This window comes from Oncorhynchus mykiss, chromosome 13 (assembly GCF_013265735.2).
Source record: "Oncorhynchus mykiss isolate Arlee chromosome 13, USDA_OmykA_1.1, whole genome shotgun sequence".
NCBI classification, from domain to species: Eukaryota; Metazoa; Chordata; class Actinopteri; order Salmoniformes; family Salmonidae; genus Oncorhynchus; species Oncorhynchus mykiss.
In genome coordinates, this window is record NC_048577.1 from 19225142 (window position 1) to 19249278 (window position 24137).

General features: G+C 44.1%; 1 protein-coding gene across 4 annotated transcripts in view; it reads left to right on the plus strand.

The window, feature by feature from the left end:
• The window catches only part of LOC110485100 (trinucleotide repeat-containing gene 6C protein), a 66879-nt gene extending 42742 nt beyond the window's left edge, over nucleotides 1-24137 (plus strand). The window contains exons 13-21 of one of the 4 annotated variants that reach the window (XM_036940490.1): nucleotides 487-570; nucleotides 6169-6400; nucleotides 6595-6759; nucleotides 15056-15253; nucleotides 15487-15636; nucleotides 15952-16068; nucleotides 16769-16990; nucleotides 17700-17913; nucleotides 18311-24137. In XM_036940490.1, coding sequence (XP_036796385.1) covers nucleotides 487-570; nucleotides 6169-6400; nucleotides 6595-6759; nucleotides 15056-15253; nucleotides 15487-15636; nucleotides 15952-16068; nucleotides 16769-16990; nucleotides 17700-17913; nucleotides 18311-18686 — 1758 coding nt within the window. In that variant the 3' untranslated portion in view covers nucleotides 18687-24137. The remainder of the gene's footprint in view (nucleotides 1-486; nucleotides 571-6168; nucleotides 6401-6594; nucleotides 6760-15055; nucleotides 15254-15486; nucleotides 15637-15951; nucleotides 16069-16768; nucleotides 16991-17699; nucleotides 17914-18310) is intronic. The other 3 variants (XM_036940491.1, XM_036940492.1, XM_036940493.1) reach the window with 3 other exon arrangements.

The window sequence follows — 24137 nt, forward strand, 5'->3', positions numbered from 1 at the left end:
AGAAACAGGGTTTGCTCTAACCGAACCAGACAGGATGGGCCTGTCTGCATTAGAAACAGGGTTCGTACTCACCGAACCAGACAGGATGGGCCAGTCTCCATTAGAAACAGGGTTTGTTCTAACCGAACCAGACAGGATGGGTCTATCTTGCGTTAGAAACAGGGTTTGTTCTAACTGAACCAGACAGAATGGGCTTGTCTGCATTAGAAACAGGGTTTGTACTCACCGAACCAGACAGGATGGGCCTGTCTGCATTAGAAACAGGGTTCGTACTCATCGAACCAGACAGGATAGGCCTGTCTCCATTAGAAACAGGGTTCGTTCTAACTGAACCAGACAGGTTATTGTATTTTTTATGGACACCCTCAGGGGTACCCCAGAGTCTTTTGGATAAGGTGATGACCCTTTCTCTCTTTCTCTTCGTCTCCCTCTGCCTTTCGCTCTCTTGCATTGACTCTTTCCGTCTTTCTTTCTCTCTGTTTCTAGGCGTACCAGCGTTTACAAATCCAGCAGCAGATGATGCAAGCTCAGCGCAACGTCTCCGGTCCCATCAGACAACAAGAGCAGCAAGTAAGAGGCCCCTGTTTCAACCCCTATACTTTCTCATCACTGTGTGACCCTCTGGGTCGTTCCATTTGATTACAATCACTTTTTGATTTTGAACTAAACTTGCCATACATATTTGCCCATGGTAGAAGTGGTCAGAAAGTGAGAAGATGGAGGTGCTCAAAGTTGACCCATTTTGCATACCCCACCCTACCTACATCCATGTCTTCATCACTGGAAAAGATAAACCGTTGAGCGTGATATCATTTAAAAGCTTACAAACTATTTTATCATTTCAAGAGAAAACGTCAAGTATAAAAAAAATTACATCCTTTAACGTTGTTTATCTAAAACCTCATAACCTCGATTGATTATATATTTTAATCTAGTTTTTGTTTTTGCATTTCGGGCATATGTGTTGTAGCTTAGACCCGATTTGACGTCATCTGTTTTTTTTATTTTTTTGTGCTCGCAATCGATTGAGGCAGCATGCTCTTGAAATCAAGGTGTGTCATTTCAATCCTAGAAACAGAATGGGCATAACCCTTCAAACCGGTGCAATTTATCTGGTATATCATTGACATTTGAATTGAAATGTTTACTTCCAATTGCTCCGACAAAGATGGCCGCTGGTCCACCCACCATTGAATGTCAACATTAAAACAAATAATAGAACAGACATTTATCTCTGTTTCCTATGGAAGACTTAAAGTATAATGTAAAACCACTGATATTCCCATTCAAGTCAACATTCTGATGTGTGGACCTGCTACCGTTTTGAAAGTTGACATTTAAAAATGTATTCCCATTTCAGAACATCCACCCTGTGTTGAAGAGCATGGCGTCTCAACCAATGGCAGGCACAACTCAAACACCAAAGATAATATCAAAATCGGGTCTAAGCTACATCTGCAAAAATAATCAGCGTGCACAGTTTTTGATCATTGACAACGTTAAAAATGACGATTTAAAGAATCTATAAATACCGTAGATATGTGCTATAAATTGTATTGTTTACCATGAGTGTTGAACTAGACCGGATATGCTGATTTAAAGTTGCGTGTGAGTCAGGGGAAATGTGTTTGTCAAAAGCACCTCCAGTTGCTCAAACTTGCTATTTCTCTAGAATGTATGGAGAAGTGGTTACAGAAGTTGGTTGCTTGTGTGGTTGGATCCTTTTCTTCTTCATTTTTTTCTTGCAAATTGAGAACTTCTGTAAAATAATCTGAAGACACTAAAGCAGGGATTCCCAAACCCTTTTGGCACGTGACCCCATTTTGATATCTGAAAGTTCTCGCGACCCCAACCATGTGATTAACAGCCAATGTTAACTTTTTAAAATTGGGGCCATGGCAGTCAATTGCAAAACATTCTGACAGTATTTCTGTTTTGTATTCTCAACTCACCATCACATACTTTTAATGTGGGGCTATGAGTCAATTACAAGTGAGTCTGACATGAGATCAATTATGTCACCACCAATAATGACATGGGTGTGCTTGATGCACTTCGCATCTGCGCTTCTCAAAGTCGAGGGGTGTGGTCCACAGTGCGCACCTCATCTCTCCTGTCACATCCAACCTGGATCGATATTTGTTTTGAATGCAGATGAACGCACTGAATCGGCGTACAATGAGTTTTAATTCTTGGAGGGAGACGACACGGTATTCCTTTTGAGTCAGGAACCGGAACTCCTCAATAGTGACCCGTGAATGTGTTGTCTGCAACATACGGTCACATCGACTGTATGGCCAGGCACGACTCCTACACCATCATTAAGTTTGCAGACGACACAACAGTGTTAGGCCTGATCACCGACAACGACGAGACAGCCTATAGGGGGGAAGTCAGAGACCTGGCCGTGTGGTGCCAGAATAACATCCTATCCCTCTACGTGATCAAGACTAAGGAGATGGTTGTGGACTACAGGAAAAGGAGGACCGGGCACGCCCTCATTCTCATTGACGGGGCTGTAGTGGAGCAGGTTGAGCGCTTCAGGTTCCTTGGTGTCCACATCACCAACAAACTATCATGGTCCAAACACACCAAGACAGTTGTGAAGAGGGCACGACAAAGCCTATTCCCCTTCAGGAAACTAAAACGATTTGACATGGGTCCTGAGATCCTAAAAAGGTTCTACAGCTGCAACATCGACAGCATCCTGACTGGTTGCATTACTGCCTGGTATGGCAATTGCTCAGCCTCTGACCGCAAGGCACTACAAATCAAATCAAATGTATTTATATAGCCCTTCGTACATCAGCTGATATGTCAAAGTGCTGTACAGAAACCCAGCCTAAAACCCCAAACAGCAAGCAATGCAGGTGTAGAAGTACAGTGGCTAGGCAAAACTCCCCAGAAAGGCCAAAACCTAGGAAGAAACGGTCACCAGGCTATGAGGGGTGGCCAGTCCTCTTCTGGCTGTGCCGGGTAGAGATTATAACAGAACATGGCCAAGATGTTCAAATGTTCATAAATGACCAGCATGGTCAAATAATAATAATCACAGTAGTTGTCGAGGGTGCAGCAAGTCAGCACCTCAGGAGTAAATGTCAGTTGGCTTTTCATAGCTGATCATTAAGAGTATCTCTACCACTCCTGCTGTCTCTAGAGTTGAAAACAGCAGGTCTGGGACAGGTAGTTGAAACTGGAGCAGCAGCACTACAGAGGGTAGTGAGTACGGCCCAGTACATCACCGGGGCTAAGCTGCCTGCCATCCAGGACCTCTACACCAGGTGGTGTCAGAGGAAGGCCCTAAAAATTGTCAAAGACCCCAGCCACAGACTGTTCTCTCTACTGCCGCATGGCAAGCGGTACCAGTGCCAAGTCTATGACAAAAAGGTTTCTCAACAGTTTTTACCCCCAAGCCATAAGACTCCTGAATAGGTAATCAAATGGCTACCCGGATGTGTGCCCCCAACCCATCTTTTTACGCTGCTGCTACTCTCTGTTTATCATATATGCATAGTCACTTTAACCATATCTACAGGTACATACTCCCTCAGTCAGCCTGACTAACCGGTGTCTGTATGTAGCTTCGCTACTGTATATAGCCTGTCTTTTTACTGTTGTTTTATTTCTTTACCAACAGTGCCTTGCGAAAGTATTCGGCCCCCTTGAACTTTGCAACCTTTTGTCCCATTTCAGGCTTCAAACATAAAGATATAAAACTGTATTTTTTGTGAAGAATCAACAACAAGTGGGACACAATCATGAAGTTAAACGACATTTATTGGATATTTCAAACTTTTTTAACAAATCAAAAACTGAAAAATTGGGCGTGCAAAATTATTCAGCCCCTTTACTTTCAGTGCAGCAAACTCTCTCCAGAAGTTCAGTGAGGATCTCTGAATGATCCAATGTTGACCTAAATGACTAATGATGATAAATACAATCCACCTGTGTGTAATCAAGTCTCCGTATAAATGCACCTGCACTGTGATAGTCTCAGAGGTCCGTTAAAAGCGCAGAGAGCATCATGAAGAACAAGGAACACACCAGGCAGGTCCGAGATACTGTTGTGAAGAAGTTTAAAGCCGGATTTGGATACAAAAAGATTTCCCAAGCTTTAAACATCCCAAGGAGCACTGTGCAAGCGATAATATTGAAATGGAAGGAGTATCAGACCACTGCAAATCTACCAAAACATGGCCGTCCCTCTAAACTTTCAGCTCATACAAGGAGAAGACTGATCAGAGATGCAGCCAAGAGGCCCATGATCACTCTGGATGAACTGCAGAGATCTACAGCTGAGGTGGGAGACTCTGTCCATAGGACAACAATCAGTCGTATATTGCACAAATCTGGCCTTTATGGAAGAGTGGCAAGAAGAAAGCCATTTCTTAAAGATATCCATAAAAAGTGTTGTTTAAAGTTTGCCACAAGCCACCTGGGAGACACACCAAACATGTGGAAGAAGGTGCTCTGGTCAGATGAAACCAAAATTGAACTTTTGGCAACAATGCAAAACGTTATGTTTGGCGTAAAAGCAACACAGCTGAACACACCATCCCCACTATCAATCATGGTGGTGGCAGCATCATGGTTTGGGCCTGCTTTTCTTCAGCGGGGACAGGGAAGATGGTTAAAATTGATGGGAAGATGGATGGAGCCAAATACAGGACCATTCTGGAAGAAAACCTGATGGAGTCTGCAAAAGACCTGAGACTGGGACGGAGATTTGTCTTCCAACAAGACAATGATCCAAAACATAAAGCAAAATCTACAATGGAATGGTTCAAAAATAAACATATCCAGGTGTTAGAATGGCCAAGTCAAAGTCCAGACCTGAATCCAATCGAGAATCTGTGGAAAGAACTGAAAACTGCTGTTCACAAATGCTCTCCATCCAACCTCACTGAGCTCGAGCTGTTTTGCAAGGAGGAATGGGAACAAATGTCAGTCTCTCGATGTGCAAAACTGATAGAGACATACCCCAAGCGATTTACAGCTGTAATCGCAGCAAAAGGTGGCGCTACAAAGTATTAACTTAAGGGGGCTGAATAATTTTGCACGCCCAATTTTTCAGTTTTTGATTTGTTAAAAAAGTTTGAAATATCCAATAAATGTCGTTCCACTTCATGATTGTGTCCCACTTGTTGTTGATTCTTCACAAAAAAATACAGTTTTATATCTTTATGTTTGAAGCCTGAATTGTGGCAAAAGGTCGCAAAGTTCATGGGGGCCGAATACTTTCCTAAGGCACTACCTATTGTTCACCTAATACCTTTTTTTGTGCTATTGGTTAGAGCCTGTAAGTAAGCATTGTATTCAGCGCACGTGACAAACAAACTTTGATTTGACATCGCAGCTCGGTCAGCTGTTCCATTTCACTTACCGACCCATCAACTGATCCAGGATCACAAACGGATTCGCTGATTTGGTCACTCATCTGTATCCTTTTTTTCCCTATTTGCCCTGCATGATTGCTTTCAGTTTCCCAAATATGTCTGTTACATAGGCAAGGAGACATGTTTCGTTTTCAGTTAAGTCTGTTTGTTTTTGTTTTTTTACATCCATTGCCAGTGACACTTCCTCTCAATTAAAAAAATATATTTCCCACACTCCCCCTCGATAACCACCAAGCCTCGGTTTGAAATGGAACGTTGTCGTGCTCTGATCCCATATCGCCGCAAAAGTTTGGGAACAGGCGTGCGCGATGTAGTTTACAGTCGAAGTTACCTGCTGCGTATCTGAGTTCTGCGCTCTTGCTGCCAGTTGCTTTCGGTGTACCTATTATACCTCAGTGGGTGTATCATACAATGCGTCCATCTGGTAGAGGGAGACTCATTCATAACTAGAGTGGAATCAGTTTTTCATCAATATAGCCACACGGAACATCACCTGTGCTCTTTCATGCTCGGGAATCGTGAGACAGAACAATATGTCCTCGTGTATAGCATCCCCTGACAAAAGTCAATGCGCCTCGGCCCTCAAAGCTAACGTCCATTTGGAGAGAATAAAGTGGAGAGTTAAGATAAGTGACTGTTGATGAGGTGCTGATTTGTAGGAGTCATGCCACGGTCTGTTGGTCTTGGTCATTGTAACCTTATGCCCTCACTCTTTCTCTCTCCTTTGTCCCCCTCTTTCTCCTGTTCTGTTTCTTTCTCAACCCCCCCCCAGGTTGCACGTACAATCAATAACATGCAGCAGCAGATCCAACAGCACCAGCGTCAGCTGTACCAGGCCCTGCTGATGAAGCAGCAGCCCCCCGGCTCCCACTCCGGCCTGCACCCCGGCCAAGGCAAATCAGCCCTGGACTCGTTCCCAGGCCACCCCCAGGCACCGGGCCTCTCCGACCTGCACACCAAAGAGCCGCAGTCTTCTCCCAACTCCTACAGCCCCTACCCCCTCTGTGAGTCCAGCACTCACACTGTCATTCACACACGCACTCCTTCAGCCCCTACGCTCTCTCTACATCTCTCACAAACAAGCTGTTTGTATATCTAGTAAGCCTTAAATACGTCAGTATAAGTCCCTGCATTGTCTTTTATCGATCTGGTTTGTGTTGAGCTGTGTATTCAATGTTAGATGTTTTCTCTCTCTTAGCTGGACTCAATCCAAACATGAATGTAAACTGCATGGAGGTGGGGGGGCTGTCCATGAAGGAGCCTCCCCAGCCCCAGTCCCGTCTGTCCCAGTGGACCCACTCCAACTCCATGGACAGCCTCTCTGGAAACTCCTCCCACATGGAGCCCAACCTCAATAAGCACGGTAGGAGGAACATTAGGAACTTTGAAGTCTCATTTAAATTCTGTTGTTCCCTCGGGGGGGGGGGGGCAAATAAATAAACAAATACACGCTGTCAAACAAGAAATCAATCTATTAGTCATCTCGGTAGAAAAATTGGGTCTCACTTAGTCGATTTTCTTCCCCAACATAGTGACTTATTTGACTTGCTCTGAATAACATTAACGTATTTCACACCAACTCTCTCACCAGCCAACAGACATTCTCTGGGTTTCTTTCATACGGTTTTGCATTCACAACAGACACGTTAACACTGGAAATTGAACGTGTGAGCCACAAACACCACCTCCCCTAACCTCTCCCACTGTAGCGTGAGCATCAAGCTGCTGTTCTGCCCTTATAGTAATCAACTTGTACCAGTAAACAGGGGTTGTTATTACTCAAAGGCTTTTGTATGTTTCCACATATCTCAGTGATGAAACGGTGTGGGAAATCTCAACTGGAAGTATTCTGTATGAAATCAATGGTTTCTCTTTAGTGTCTGACATTTAAAATGACTTTTAAAATCCATTTCTATTTCTCAAGTGATGTCTCACGTTGATATTCATCTGGATGTATCCTTGCGACCCAGTGTTCAGTGTTTTGCCCTCCCTACTCCACTAAGAGCAACACTGACAACCACTCTTACTTTGCCATGTTTTTAAGCCTTTATGATTGAGACATCTATATACATTACCAGTCAAAAGTATGGAAACACCTACTCATTCAAGGGTTTTTCTTAATTTTTACTATTTTCTACATGGAATCATGTAGCAACAAAGTGTTACAAATCAATATATTTGAGATTGTTGAGAGTACCCACCCTTTGCCTTGATGACGACTTTGCACACGCTTGGCATTCTCTCAACCAGCTTCACCTGGAATGCTTTTGCAACAGTCTTGAAGGAGTTCCCACATATGCTGAGCAGTTGTTGGCTGCTTTTCTTTCACTCTGCGGTCCAACTCATCCCAAACCATCTCAATTGAGTTGAGGTCAGGTCATCTGATGCAGCACTGCATCATTCTCCTCCTTGGTCAAATGGCCCTTACACAGCCTGGAGGTGTGTTGTCATTGTAGTAGGTAGAATGACGCAGGGGTGATGGTTTTACGTGCTCCTAACCAACTGTGCTATTTTGATCTGTTTTTTTTTTTTCATTTAACTTACCTATTTTTTACATAATGTTGCTGCTATCATCTCTTATGACCGGAAAATAACTTCTGGACATCATAACAGCTATTACTCACATCGAACTGTAAGAAGCTGTATTCTTTAACATGTCCGATGCAAAGGATATACTGCTTTCTCGGCAGCAGGCCCAAATCCCTGTCATTTGCACGAAGAAAAGCCTGAGAAAAGGGGGAGGCGTTCCGGCAGCCTTCTGAGAATTCATAAGCGAGTGAGGAAACCCCCACTGCCATCCTGTTCTATTGGCCAACGTGCAATCATTGGAAAATAAAATCGATGACCTACGATCAACATTATCCTACCAACGGGACAGTAAAAACTAATGTTTCATTGAGTCGTGGCTGAACGACGACATGGATAATATAGAGCTGGCGGGATTTTGCATGCACCGGTAGGACAAGAAGCTACCTCTGGTAAGACGAGGGGTGGGTGGGTGTGCCTTTGTCAATAACAGCTGTTGCGCGATGTCTAATATTTAAGTCTCAGGGTATTGCTCGCCTAAGGTAGAGTACTTTATGATAAGCTGTAGACAACACTGTTGTTAGGTTCTTACTTTTCAGAGTAAATAACTCACGGACACTAGAGAAGCTTAACCAAGTTTAATTCTTCCCAAAGGGTCGACACAGCTGTATTCAGAAAAAAGACATGGCTTCCCCCGTGGTGGTATTCATACCCCACTTTGGGTGGAGTCTCATCCTTATCTCTAAACATTGCATCCTTCCTGCTAAGCAGGGAACTAAGTGATATGAGCCTTCAACGGTTTCTCCCCTTATTGGTACTGTCACATGTGATTGTTTTCCCTGTAGCCCCTCCTAAGCTTTATTATGGCATACCTCATGTCTCTTGTGTAAATAATGTTCCTATAACAATGTTCAAAGTTTACTCCAGACTACCAACACTATCTACCAAGAGTTCTCATCTATATTATTCCTAGCCGTCTATTTACCACCACAAACCGATGCTGGCACTAAGACCGCTCTCAACCAACTGTATAAGGCAATAAGCAAACAAGAAAATGCTCATCCAGAAGCGGCGCTCCTTGTGGCCGGGGACATTAATGCAGGCAAACTTAAATGTCACGTGCAACCAGAGTGGGAAAAACTCAACCACCTTTACTCCACACACAGAGGTGGATACAAAGCTCTACCCCGCCCTCCCATTTGGCAAATCTGACCATAATTCTATCCTTCGGTTTATAAACAAAAACTAAAGCAGGAAGTACCAGTGACTCGCTCAATACGGAAGTGGTCAGATGACGCTGATGCTACGCTATAGGACTGCTTTGCTAGCACAGACTGGAATCGTTCCGGGATTCATCCAATGGCATTGAGGAGTACACCACCTCAGTCATCGGCTTTATCAGTAAGTGCATTGACGACGTCGTCCCCACAGTTGACCGACCGTACGTACATCCCAACCAGAAGCCATGAATTACAGGCAACAGATGAGCTAAATGCCTACTTATGCTCGCTTCGAGGGAAGTAACACTGAAGTATGCATGAGAGCACCAGCTGTTCTGGACGACTGTGTGATAACACTCTCGGTAGCTGATGTGAGCAAGACCTTTAAACAGGTCATTTTCACAAAAAACGCGGAGCCAGACGGATTACCAGGACGCGTACTCAAAACATGCGTGGACCAACTGGCAAGTTCACTGCCATTTTCAACCTCTCCCTGACAGTCTGTAATACCTACATGTTTCAAGCAGACCACCATAGTCCCTGTGCCCATGGAAGTGAAGGTAACCTGCCTAAATAATTACCGCCCCGTAGCACTCACGTCGTTAGCCATGAAGTGCTTTGAAAGGCTGGTCATGGCTCACATCAACAGCATCCTCCCGGATACCCTAGACCCACTCCAATTTACATACCGCCCCAACAGATCCACAGATGACGCAATCTCAATTGCACTCCACACTGCCCTTTCCCACCTGGACTAAAGGAACACCTATGTGAGAGTGCTGTTAATTGACTACAGCTCAGCGTTCAACACCATGGTGCCCACAAAGCTCATCACTAAGCTAAGGACCCTGGGACTAAACCCATCCCTCTGCAACTGGATCCTGGACTTCCTGATGGACACATTTTCCCCCTCAAGATTTGGCATGGGTCCCCAGATCCTTAGTTTTACAGCTGCACCATCGAGCGCATTCTGACCGGTTGCGTCACTGCCTGGTATGGCAACTGCTCGGCATCTGACCATAAGGCGTTACAGAGGATAGTGTGTATGGCGCAGTACATAACTGGGGCCAAGCTTCCTGCCATCCAGGATAGAGGTCGACCGATTATGATTTTTCAACACCGATATCGATTTATTGGAGGACCAAAAAAAGCTGATGCTGAATTATTATTATTTTTATATATTTTTAAATGTATTTATTTGTATATATTTTTAAATGTATTTATTTGTAATGACAACTACAACAATACTGAATGAACACTTTTATTTTAACTTAATATAATACATCAATAAAATCCATTTCGCTTCAAATAAATAATGAATCATTTAGTTTAAATCATGCAAAAACAAAGTGTTGGAGAAGAAAGTAAAAGTGCCATATGTGCCATGTAAAAAAGCTAACGTTTAAGTTCCTTGCTCAGAACATGAGAACGCTGGTGGTTCCTTTTAACGTGAGTCTTCAATATTCCCAAGAAAGAAGTTTTAGGTTGTAGTTATTACAGGACTGTCTCTCTATACCATTTGTATTTCATATACCTTTGACTATTGGATGTTCTAATAGGTACTTTAGTATTGCCAGCCTAATCTCGGGAGTTGATGTACTTGAAGTCATTAACAGCGCAATGCTTGAAGCATTGCAAAGAGCTGCTGACAAATGCAGGAAAGTGCTGTTTGAATTAATGCTTACGAGCCTGCTGCTGCCTACCATCGCTCAGTCACCGCTCACTGCGCTATCAAATCATAGACTTAATTATAATATAATAACACACAGAAATACGAGCCGTGGGTCATTATGGTCAAATCTGAAAACTATCATTTCGAAAACGTTTTTTCTTTCAGGTGGCATCCATAAGTCTAAATATTCCTGTTACATTGCACAACCTTCAATGTTATGTCATAATTATGTAAAATTCTGGCAAATTAGTTTGCAACGAGCCAGGCGGCCCAAACTGTTGCATATACCCTGACTCTGCGTGCAATGAACGCAAGAGAAGTGACACAATTTGCCTGCTAACATGAATTTCTTTCAACTAAATATGCAGGTTTAAAAATATACACTGTTCAAAAAAATAAAGGGAACACTAAAATAACACATCCTAGATCTGAATGAATGAATTAAATATTCCTATTAAATACTTTTTTCTTTACATAGTTGAATGTGCTGACAACAAAATCACACAAATGATCAATGGAAATCAAATTTATCAACCCATGGAGGTCTGGATTTGGAGTCACACTCAAAATTAAAATGGAAAACCACACTACAGGCTGATCCAACTTTGATGTAATGTCCTTAAAACAAGTCAAAATGAGGCTCAGTAGTGTGTGTGGCCTCCACGTGCCTGTATTACCTCCCTACAACGCCTCGGCATGCTCCTGATGAGGTAGTGGATGGTCTCCTGAGGGATCTCCTCCCAGACCTGGACTAAAGCATCCGCCAACTCCTGGACAGTCTGTGGAGCAACCTGACGTTGGTGGATAGAGCGAGACATGATGTCCCAGATGTGCTCAATTGGATTCAGGTCTGGGGAACGGGCGGGCCAGTCCATAGCATCAATGCCTTCCTCTTGCAGGAACTGCTGACACACTCCAGCCACATGAGGTCTAGCATTGTCTTGCATTAGGAGGAACCCAGGGCCAACCGCACCAGCATATGGTCTCACAAGGGGTCTGAGGATCTCATCTCGGTACCTAATGGCAGTCAGGCTACCTCTGGCGAGCACATAGAGGGCTGTGCGGCCCCCCAAAGAAATGCCACCCCACACCATGACTGACCCACCGCCAAACCGGTCATGCTGGAGGATGTTGCAGGCAGCAGAACGTTCTCCACGGTGTCTCCAGACTGTCACGTCTGTCACATGTGCTCAGTGTGAACTTGCTTTCATCTGTGAAGAGCACAAGGGCGCCAGTGGCGAATTTGCCAATCTTGGTGTTCTCTGGCAAATGCCAAACGTCCTGCACGGTGTTGGGCTGTAAGCACAACCCCCACCTGTGGATGTCGGGCCCTCATACCACCCTCATGGAGTCTGTTTCTGACCGTTTGAGCAGACACATGCACATTTGTGGCCTGCTGGAGGTCATTTAGCAGGGCTCTGGCAGTGCTCCTCCTGCTGCTCCTCGCACAAATGTGGAGGTAGCGGTCCTGCTGCTGGGTTGTTGCCCTCCTACGGCCTCCTCCACGTCTCCTGATGTACTGGCCTGTCTCCTGGTAGCGCCGCCATGCTCTGGACACTACGCTGACAGACACAGCAAACCTTCTTGCCACAGTTGGCATTGATGTGCCATCCTGGATGAGCTGCACTACCTGAGCCACTTGTGTGGGTTGTAGACTCCGTCTCATGCTACCACTAGAGTGAAAGCACCGCCAGCATTTAAAAGTGACCAAAACATCAGCCAGGAAGCATAGGAACTGAGAAGTGGTCTGCAGAACCACTCCTTTATTGGGTGTGTCTTGCTAATTGCCTATAATTTCCACCTGTTGTCTATTCCATTTGCACAACAGCATGTGAAATTCATTGTCAATCAGTGTTGCTTCCTAAGTGGACAGAAGTGTGATTGACTTGGAGTTACATTGTTTAAGTGTTCCCTTTATTTTTTTGAGCAGTGTATATACTTCTGTGTATTGATTTTAAGAAAAGCATTGTTTATGATTCGGTACATTCGTGCAACGATTGTGCTTTTTTCGCAAATGCGCTTTTGTTAAATCATCCCCCGTTTGGCGAAGTTGTCTGTCTTTGTTAGGAAGAAATGGTCTACAGTTTGCAACGAGCCAGGCGGCTCAAACAGCTGCATATACCCTGACTCTGTTGCACAGAACTCAAGAGAAGTGATAATTTCCCTAGTTAAAATAAATGAATGTTAGCAGGCAATATTAACTAAATATGCAGGTTTAAAAAATATACTTGTGTATTGATTTTAAGAAAGGCGTTGATGTTTGGTTAGGTACACATTGGTGCAACGACAGTGCTTTTTTTCACGAATGCGCTTGTTAAATCACCCGTTTGGCGAAGTAGGCATGAAGTGATTCAAAGATAAATTAACAGACACCGCATCGATTTATATGCAACGGAGGACAAGCTAGATAACTACACATGGTTGAAGATATTACTAGTTTATCTAGTGATTATGTTAAGAGTGATTGTTTTTTATAAGATACGTTTATTGCTAGCTTGCACCTTAACTTGGCTCCTTGCTGCACTCGCATAACAGGTAGTCAGCCTGCCACGCAGTCTCTTTGTGGAGTGCAATGTAATCGGCCATGATCGGTGTCCAAAAATGCTGATTACCGATTGTTATGAAAACTTGAAAATCGGCCTAATTAATCGGTCAACCTCTAATCCAGGACCAATATACTAGACAATGTCAGAGGAAAGCCCCAACAATTGTCAGATTCCTGCCACCCTAGTCAGACTGTTTTCTCTGCAATCGTTACTGGAGCGCCAAGTCTAGGTCCAAAAGGCTCCTTAACAGCTTCTACCCCCAAGCTATAGGACTACTGAACAATTAATCAATGGCCATCAGACTATTTACATTGACCCCCCCCCCCCCCCCATTTGTTTAGTACACTGTTGCTTGTGTTTATTATTATTATTAGTCAATTCACCCTTACCTACATGTACAAACTACCTCGACAAACCTGTACCCCTGCACATTGACTCAGTACCAGTACACCCTGTATATAGCTGTTCTGTTACTTTTTGGGGGGATAAAAATCTTAACTCTTTCTTGACATAATTGTTGTATTTGGCGCATGTGACAAAGTTTGATTTTGATTTGTCCTGTTGAAAAACAAGTGATAGCCCCACTAAGGGCAAACCAGGTGGGATGGTGTATCGCCGCAGAATACGGTGGTAGCCATGCTGGTTAAGTGTGATTGAATTCTAAATAATTCAGTGTCGCCAGCAAAGCACCATCACACCACCACCTCCATGCTTCACGGTGAGAACCACACTTGCGGAGATCATCCGTTCAGCTAATCTGCGACTCACAAAGACAGTGGTTGGAACCAAAAATCTCAAATTTGGAATCAACAGACCAAAGGACACATTTCCACCAGTCTAATGTCCATTGCTCGTGTTTCTTCATCCAAGCAAGTCTTCTTCTGATTGATTTCCTTTAGTAGTGGTTTCTTTGCAGCACTTCGACCATGAAGGCCTGATTCACAGTCTCCTCTGAACAGTTGATGTCTGTTACTTGAACTTTGACGCATTTATTTGGGCTACAATTTTAATGTACTTTTTTTTTTGTCCCTATTCCTCCCCTATTTCTTGGTATCCAATTGGTAGCTTAGTCTTGTCCTATCGCTGCAACTCCCGTACGGACTCGGGAGAGGCGAAGGTCGAGAGCTGTGCGTCCTCCGAAACACGACCCGGCCATGCCGCACTGCTTCTTGACACAATGCCCGCTTAACCCGGAGGCCAGCCGCACCAATGTGTCGGGGGAAAAAACGTACACCTGGCGACCGTGTCAGCGTGCATGCTCTGGCCCGCCACATGAGTTGTTATAGGACAAGGACTTCCCGGCCAGCCAGACCCTCCCCTAACCTAGATGATGCTGGGCCAATTGTGTGCCGCCCCATGGGTCTCCCAGACGTGGCCGTCTGCGACAGAGCCTGGACTCGAACCAGGATCTCTAGTGGCACAGCTAGCACTACATCGCAGTGCGATGTAGTGCCTTGGTGGACTGTAATTTCTGAGGCTGGTAACTAATGAACTTATCCTTTGCAGCAGAGGTAACTCTGGGTCTTCCTTCTGTATACCACCCCTACTTTGTCACAACACAACTGATTGGCTGAAACGCATTAAGAGCGCAAATTAATAAGGCACACCTGTTGATGTGTCCAAACTTTTGACTGGTACTGTATGCATTTTAAATGTCTGTCGACTGAATTAATGAGTTCCTTTGACTTGTCCTAGGTGCCATATCTGCTGCTTCTAACCTGGGCCCCCCCGGAAAGCCCCCCCACATGGATGACTCCTACAGCCCATACAGTATGATGGGTGGGTCTGAGTCTCCCACCTCCCCCCTGGTTCCCCCTGACAGCTGGGGCCAGGGACCAGGAAAGAGCCCCAAGGATCAGATCACCAATGGAACGAATATCAACTGGCCCCCAGGTTGGTAGAGAAGACCGACATTTCAATCAGATCAAACGTTATTTCACACGTGATCCTGACACACGTTACTGATAGAGGACAAAGAAAAGAGATTTAAACTCTTCTAAACTGTTTTGATTTTAGAGAGAAAAGAAAGATTTAGAAAATGAAAAAATCTGATTTAAATTGTTCCCCACAACATCAGTTGAGTTTAAAGGATAAATAACCATTTGTCCTCCATGTTGTCTCCTCAGAGTTCTGTCCAGGCGTGCCCTGGAAGGGCCTGCAGAACATTGACCCCGAGAACGACCCCAACATGACCCCAGGAAGCGTTCCCAGCGGCCCCACCATCAACACCAACATCCAGGACGTCAACCGCTACCTGCTCCGGGACCGCAGCGGAGGTGAGGGGGTCAATCAGAGAGACAGGGTCTGTAGTTAGTTGGCTTTAAGATACAGACTGTATATGCTCATTAACAGGGCAGGTCTCTGCTGATTCTCAAACAGGTGTTGACTTGTGTTACTATATTGACAACTTTAAGCTTATATCCTATTCCTTTCCATGGCACTGAAGGGGTTACAGTACTACCTCACTTGTTGTGACCGTGTCATCCAGTAGCACAGGCCCTGTTGTATTTATACACGTTCTTTAAATCAAGTTGTACATGTTTCTTTCCCCACCACCCCCTCTGTCCATAACAATGGGCCACCACGGCTAGGCTCCTCCACTCCTTCACCGCCTCAGAACGGTGCTCTGCCCCCCTCCACGGACTGGCCAGTCAGTGGCTGCTACACTAGCTCTTTCAGTCTGTCCTCCCCGGATGAGGAGAGTGCAGGTACAGACCACAGCCCCCTATGTGGACATGCTGACCCATGGTCCTCAAGCTTGACCCCCCCCCCCCCCTAATTACCACCATAGCAACACACCTTTATCCTATTGTTTGTGTGTGGTCTGCGTTTGTTGAGTGTTACGCTAGATAGATCCTTCCTTTTGCCTAATTTAATCCTACTACCAACTACCCAGTGCCGGTGTATCAAGTGCTCCATGATGTGATTGCATTGTATTCCTCATGGAATGAAAAGTTTGAGTGTTTGAATCAAGAAATGCTTTGAATGTTGTGGCCCTAGACCCCTATTCATAAGTATGTGTTGACGTGACATTTTTGTTGCCGTTAAGCAACCCACTGAGAATTGCTATGAATACTTGAAAAATGTCCCCCTTTAAATGTCTGAGTGATCTGCATTCTCTTTTTCCATTCATGTTTCCTGTAGTCCTCAATGTGTTCTCCATTATGACTCACATAAACCCATGAAGTCAAGATTGAGGTTTCTTGTTGAACAACTGTAAATAGGGGGCATCTTTTTAAAACTTTGCATCTCCCCAAAGTTAGATTTCGAAGAATCTGTCATAGAACATAGGCTTCATAAAGGGTCTCCATCTCTACAACAGGATCTCATAGGTTCCCCTCTTCTCTCTCTCTCTCTCTCTCTCTCTCTCTCTCTCTCTCTCTCTCTCTCTCTCTCTCTCTCTCTCAGGTAAGCTATCTGACATGAAGTCCACCTGGTCCCCGGGGCCCATCTCCCACCCCTCCCAGGCCTCTCTATCCCACGAGCTGTGGAAGGTCCCCCAGGGGCCCCGTAACAACACAGCCCCTTCAAGGCCACCTCCCGGCCTCACCAACCCAGCCAAGCCCTCATCCACCTGGGGGGGAAACTCCCTGGGCCTGGCCCAAGGCTGGAGCAGCTCGTACACCTCAGGTGAGATGCCACCGTACAACTCCTCAGCCTGAAATATAGACCGGGGGAGTTCCTCTGTAACAAGACTGGAAAGACTTAAACCTGGTAATATACCTAGTAGAGGAAAATCAGTCGTTTTGAGATCGATTGAAAACCATTGACTGTGGATTTGAGCTGACCTTACTTTGTGCTGTGTCAACATCCTACCCTAACATAATGTTTTTGACACATTTGCCTATAGAAGCATAGCGTATGACACCACATAAGTGTGTAATGTTCCTAGGTGTGGTTGTTGTAGAGTGTGATTCTCCCCCGTGTTTTGTTTTGAGCTCCTCTCCTTGTCACTCGCTGTAGTAAGGTGGAGCAATTACACACCCCGCTGTGGTTAGAGGCCCTCGTCATACTGAAGTCTTGCGGCTTACAAGAGAAGACTTAAAGGACTGTTGTCATGGCTTCAAAGAGAACCTAAACTGTGTGTGACCTTATTTTGGCATGAGTCCTAAGGTCACACTGAGGTGGTAGTAGTACAAGTGTAAAAGTGCTTACATGAGACGATGCAAATGTTGTTTTAAAAAAAAAAAAGAACATGCATAGACGAGGACAACTTATGTACATACATACAAATATGTTGTCATTAATAGAAGACAAGTTATTGACCAAAAATGATTGATTTATATTTTGTGAGGACCTGAATATTGACTGATCATGTTCCCCTCTCTGTTTCTCTCAGAGGGCACAACCTGGAGCACAGACAGCTCCAACAGGGCCAGTAGCTGGCTGGTACTGAGGAACCTCACCCCCCAGATAGACGGCTCCACCCTGCGGACGCTGTGCATGCAGCACGGCCCCCTCATCACATTCCACCTCTTCCTGACCCAGGGAAACGCTGTGGTGCGATACAGCTCCAAGGAGGAGGCTGCCAAGGCCCAGAAGTCCCTGCACATGTAAGACTCCCATACTTGAATGGAAAAAAACATGCATCGCCATGTGGCTGGTGACTCATTTTCTTCTTGAAAGTCCAATATCTTGAAAACTTGACTGCTGACATGAAAAAGCATTGTGGGACTGTATCAACAGTGGACTAATGAAAAAAATACCAAAAGATTGAGTGGATTTTCTTTCATCCATACTCTAGGCTGTTTAGGGTAGTGATTTTCTCCGTCTGACCTAAAACGAAACACAAAATATTGTCTCAACTTCTAGGCTATACACATCTCACTGACAAATTGTCAAAGTCTATAAGGAAATACTTGTACTGCACTTCACCAGGTGTAAGAAAATCCATGTTGATACTGTAACACTTGTAAGTATGTGATGTATAACTGACACCTGTCCTCTTAGGTGTGTGCTGGGGAACACCACCATCCTGGCAGAGTTTGCTGGGGAGGAGGAGGTGAACCGCTACTTTGCACAAGGCCAGCAGCAGCTCCCGCCCACCACCAGCTGGCAGCCCAACCCCGGCACCAATCAGACGCGCATGGGAGGAGGCGGAGGTTCGCAGCAGCACGCTATTGGCCATCACTGGAGCAGCGGTGGTGGAGGCCTGGGGGGAGGAGCCAAGACGGGTGGAGGCGGAGACCTCCTGTGGGGGGGCGTGCCCCAGTACTCCAGCCTGTGGGGGCCCCCTAGTGGCGATGACAGTCGCGGCGTCATCGGGAGCCCCAACCCCATTAACACGCTGTTGCCAGGCGACCTGCTGAGTGGAGAGTCCATGTAGGACAACACACTAACAAACCAACCATGAGAATGGATTTTCAATGCTGGAACAGACAGTGGAAAAATAATAATAAATACAGAAATACACAAAAAAAATGACAATGAACAGGAGCAAAACCAAGCAAATCATGTGGCGATAATCAGTATCAACGGAACTGTGAATCGTGTACCGGAAGACTGGGGGCGACGACACAAGACTGCTGACCCCTACACCCTTCGGTTTTTATGTTTTCTTCTTTTTAGTTGTCTTTTTAAAAGGGGATTTTGTTTTTAGTATTTGATAAATTGTTGGAAGCAAACAAAAATGAAATGTCAGACTCGATGAAGAGAGAACCGTTAAGTGTTTTTAAGTTTCCATGAATATCGCACATTCTGTGTGAAGTGTTTTTAAGGAGAAGCAATCGAAAAAGCTGCCATTTTGAATCTTTCCTTTGCCCACGAAACTCAAAATTGATTTAAAAAAATACCATTCCCAGCATGCCAGTGGCCAATGATGTGGTTCAAAGACATTTTACTTATGTTATTGTTTTGTTTCCAAGCACTAATATTCGCCTTAAGTGCTCTACTGCGGCCCAGGTCCTCCTTCAATCTCAAGCCTTTTTCATTGTTTTGAAACTGAAGGAAAATTGTATGAGTTTAAAAGCTTGCACAGTTCCCATCTCTGAGCCAGTGAATGGAACAGAACAAGTGTGATCAACCAAGGTCGTATTCACTAGGAACGAAACGGAAGCAAGCGGACCGAAACTGAGGGACTACCTGAACTTTGTCCAACAAGAAAAGCTTGTTTTCGCATGCTGTTGCAAAACATTTTGCCACGTGTGCACCTAATGAATATGACCCCCAAGTCACTCGGCAGTATGAGGCCTGTCAACACTGACCCAACCAATCATCAGTTAAAACCTTTTCCGTTTTTTTGGTCATTCATTTGTTCTTAAAGGGATTTACACTGCTGTTTTTGTTCTTTTTGTATATCCAGGCGCATTTTTATAATATCTATCGCAACATAAACTGAGATTAATACACATCGACCGACCTAGCTGCGTCTGTTTTGTGTGTGTGTACTTGAGTATATGTCTGATGGAACCTAATCATTCACGTCTGGGAGTTCAGATTACCACTGCTCAGAACTACGACTTCAGCTATATTCACCTAACAGGACTTACAGATGCTTCTTGTCAATTAACATGATTAGTTGATTCCGTTGTTGACCCTCTCGTCCCCATTATGGTCCACCAATTTCTGGAAACGACGACAAAAAAACGCTTCAACTTGATGCGACAGTTACATTGTGCAATATATACGCCACAGACCCTTCTTCCGTCCACACTCAAGTCAAAGCAGGAGCTGGTTTCTTTACATTTTTCGTTCTTGATTTGTATTGTCGTTGTTGATCAAAGCAAAGAACTTAAGAACTACAGAAACGTTACCTTTTCTCATTTTTGATTCCCACCAGGCCACTCCCTAAGAAACTGTTGCGTTAAGTCTTGCGGAAAGGAGGAGCGAGGATGGCGTTACTATTATAACTGTGCGTTCAGAAACAGTCCCTGCAGCCCTGAAACTCCTCATATTGAACTGGGGTACATGAGAAAGCCCTTCCTCTCCGCGTTGCCACACCGAACATGGTGAATCCAGATTGGGGGAGTCACTGGAGGGGCACAATACCAAATAAGAGGGGTTTCTCCTAATGCAGTAGATCTACTACGAGTGTTCCTTGTATTTGGTACTGTACAAAAATGTAAGAGCGACTAACCTTTTGTCTATATCAAAGGGTTTTATCATAGCACTTATGAAGAAAGCTAAACGCTTCAACTTGCAAACCAATAAATCAGACACATGGAGCAGCAACTTTGAAAACTGAAAAAAATACAAAAAGAACTTGCTCTTTTTGTACTGTATCTATACTTGGAAATAACTTCTTGTTTGTTCCTCTTTGGTCCAAGGACTTGTATGAACTTTGAAATGGTAGCAGGATGAGAAAAAAAAAAATGGAAATCTACTTTTATCTGAAAAAAAATATTCTGCAGTGTGATTTTTTTTCTAAAGACATTTTCTTTCAACTATATCAAAGTGAATATCACTGTTACTCCAAAATGTTTAGCCTTTTTCTTGTCTGGAGACGCTAGACATGCAATGTTACCTGTCTCCGGCCAACGGTCGGTCGGAGTGGGGAGGGGGACGGTCACGGTCCACTGAGTGCCTCTCTGCTGTGGTGCCCATGGCGACGGTCGCTAGGCAAGGCTATTTCTACAGCAGCATTTCCTCCTGGGCTTGCACCAAGCTCTCTCATTGGACACCCTCAGCCCAGCAGGAAACCACGCTCCCTCCAAGACTGGCCAATCAATCGACCTCGTCTCAACCAACCCTCTCCATTTCCCCTAATCTTCTTTCACACAAAGATCACTTTAGCTGGAAGTCAAGAGACAGTCAAATTTCTGGAATTTTGCCAGTGTTTGATGCATTTGATTTAGTTTTCATTTGACGTTGTGTGTTTTTTGGTTTATTTTTGTCTAAATGCAGTGGTCTTTTCAAGGTGGCTGCTTGAAACTAGCCCTTTTCACTGTTCATATGCAGAAACACTTTGGTCAGAGGTGCCTCTGTATGAGGATCAATACTACAGCCCGTCATTGATTGTCTATTATTAGTTTGTATCTTAACTGATTGATTGATCATTGCTTTGTTTTGGACAGTATGCTGTAGTACTTCCAGGTAGTATCTCAATATGTGTAAGTTAGACCAATAGGGTGTCTCAGATGGGTGAGTGTGTCCTGCCTGACCCTAGCTGCTCCACCTGGGTTCTGCCAGGGCTGTCCCCTCGCCCCCTCACACAGCTGCTACGCTACACCCTCCTCCAGTCCCCTCCAAAGCAACCATGGCCCTCCCCTTGACCAGACATAAAAAGCGACTCAGTTCTGTTTCTATGCAAAAGACTAGAGGCTGCGGACCCTTTACAGCCAACGTGCCAATCCTGCCCTAAAGATTGAGCACCGACTCGGAGCTAGAACCAACGACCTCCTGATGTATGTACCCTTCAGCACTTAGAACATGTCTGCTCTTGGTCCTTATAGCTGGGTTTAAACCACAACACTGTCGTATTCCAAACTTCCACCCTCCCTCTATGGGGAGTTAGTACCACTGGAGTGGAGGTATAGTAGGCCTCTCTTTACTGTGCTGAAGAAGACTGATCTCCTGTCAGCTTGATCTCAGGGTAGGAGACAACGTTAAAAGATACAGCTCTCTGTATGTATGTCCTTTTGCTGTAGTGTAAAAGAGCCAAGTTCTACACTAACTAATGGCAAGCTGTGCAGTAGTAGTACTATAGACTTGTATTGGCTGGATAATTTGTTTTTTTGGGAATGGAATAGTAATGAATTCCCTTCCCAACTATGGGCCTACTGTAATGTTACAATGTAGAGGCCAGTGTTATCCTATGTGCCAATACCAAAAAATATATAGATCTATAAAACTATCCCATGTTATACGATCTGGAGAAAGAGCTCTTCTCTCTGGATGGAGGATCTTTGATAACCTTTGTGATGGAGGATCTTTGATAACCTTTGTGATGGAGGATCTTTGATAACCTTTGTGATGGAGGCAGGGGGGCAGGAGGGATTAAACAGATGGGTGGGGGCAACACACCTCATCCTGAACTCCTGAGATAATATGGCTGTGTCTCAAATGGCACCCTGTTCACTAGCTAGTGCATTATATAGGGACATAGGGTGCCATTTAGGCAGTCTTTGCTTTAGTGGGGAATGCCCCGTTGTTGAGGATAAAATCTTTACTGAGTTTGCGGGATCCAAGTATGCTACGGTGCACAGTCAGTTTGACGGGTAATCCCGGGTACATATTTTTTTAAACCAAAAATTTAATTCTTCAAGTTTAATGTCATTTTTAATATGAAGTTTGACACAAAGTCTTTAAAAAATGTTTTTTTAAGTACAAAAATCAATAAAAGATCTATAATATGTTAACTAAAGCTCTGCACTTCTAGCTGAAATGTCTCCAGTCCTCTAGCTTCCAGAATGCAGGTTGGGGAGCCTTTTTGTGGATGCTATATTTGATCCTATTTGTTAGTGTTTCCACCCAAAGCGGGCCCACAACTGTATATTTCCACAGACCCAGATGGCTTCGTGCCCACTGTATCAGCCCAGGTCGCTCGCCTCACTGCGTCTGCGGTGGGCAACGAGAGGGGGCGCATTTCAAAAAGGTACAAAAATTCTTAAAAAAAAAAAAAAACTAAAATGGGATAAGGCTACCTTTTGGGACTCTGAGGTGTCCTGCAGCACACTAGCAAAAATCACTATTGCCTGTTTCTGTAACTGCCTTGATCCAAACTCAGAGACCAATTAGCCGGGTGGGGGCCTCCAAACGTCCGCTCTGTGTGTGGTGCTACACCAGCATTGAGGGGCACGCCGTGCACTCTCTACAGCTTAACTATAGATGGATTGTGTGTGTGTATATACACATATGGAAATGTACGTATGGTGTGTGGTAGGTAGCACATCAACAGACACCTTGGATCTCAACCTCCTAAAACCTTTTGTTCCTTTTAAAAGGTCTGGGTTCTATACAAACTGAAAATAAGCAATATTTATTCCCCTCCGGAAATAAGTGATCTGAAGGAAATTAAATGGGGTTAGGGGTTAAACTGGTACTTGTTGGATCATGAGTAATGTCTTTCCTACCTGGAGTTGGATATGCATGTTCTGGATTTATGAACATATTACAGTAAGTACCTTGGAAGTACTTGTACTGTATGTGAATTTGTCTAAACAACCCAACCTGAAATCACCTGTTTTTTTTAAATGTATACTTTCCCAGCAGAGAAAAATATCATTAAACATATCAACACAAAAATACACAAATACTTGAATCAAGGAGCGCCAATAACGTAATGTGAAGTCTTTTGTAAAAAATAAAAATTGTAAAAAAAATAAAAAATTAAAGTCTGACTTGTACACTTCCAAGCTTTTTGAGGTCATCAGTTAAAAAAATATATATAAAAAATGATTTAAAAAATATTGGAGAAAAAAAAATTGCAAAAATGTTGTGTGTTTGAAAGTCAAATGTATGTGTGCAAACGACTGTGTGCTTGGCAGGCTTAGGACTGCTGTCATGTTCCATTCAGTATGTTGTGTATTGACATTGTTGTCTGTCCTTTTATTCAGTTAATTTTTTTGCTTGTCAACTATATTTTGATAACAATGTCTATCTTCTAACATGGCACTGAGTGTCTTCTACCCCTCACTCAGCTAATCGTAGACAAACGAGACTAAGTACTGAGGGGAGAGGGTGATAATTCATGTGTAAATGTTTACTCAAGGACTTAATGGGGGAAAAAAGTTTTTGTTTTATCTGTAAAATGTTTATCTACCTTATAGTGGCTTTTTATTGTGGAATAATCCAAAACAAGGATTATCATTGAGTATTGCACCATTTTGTTCTGATTACA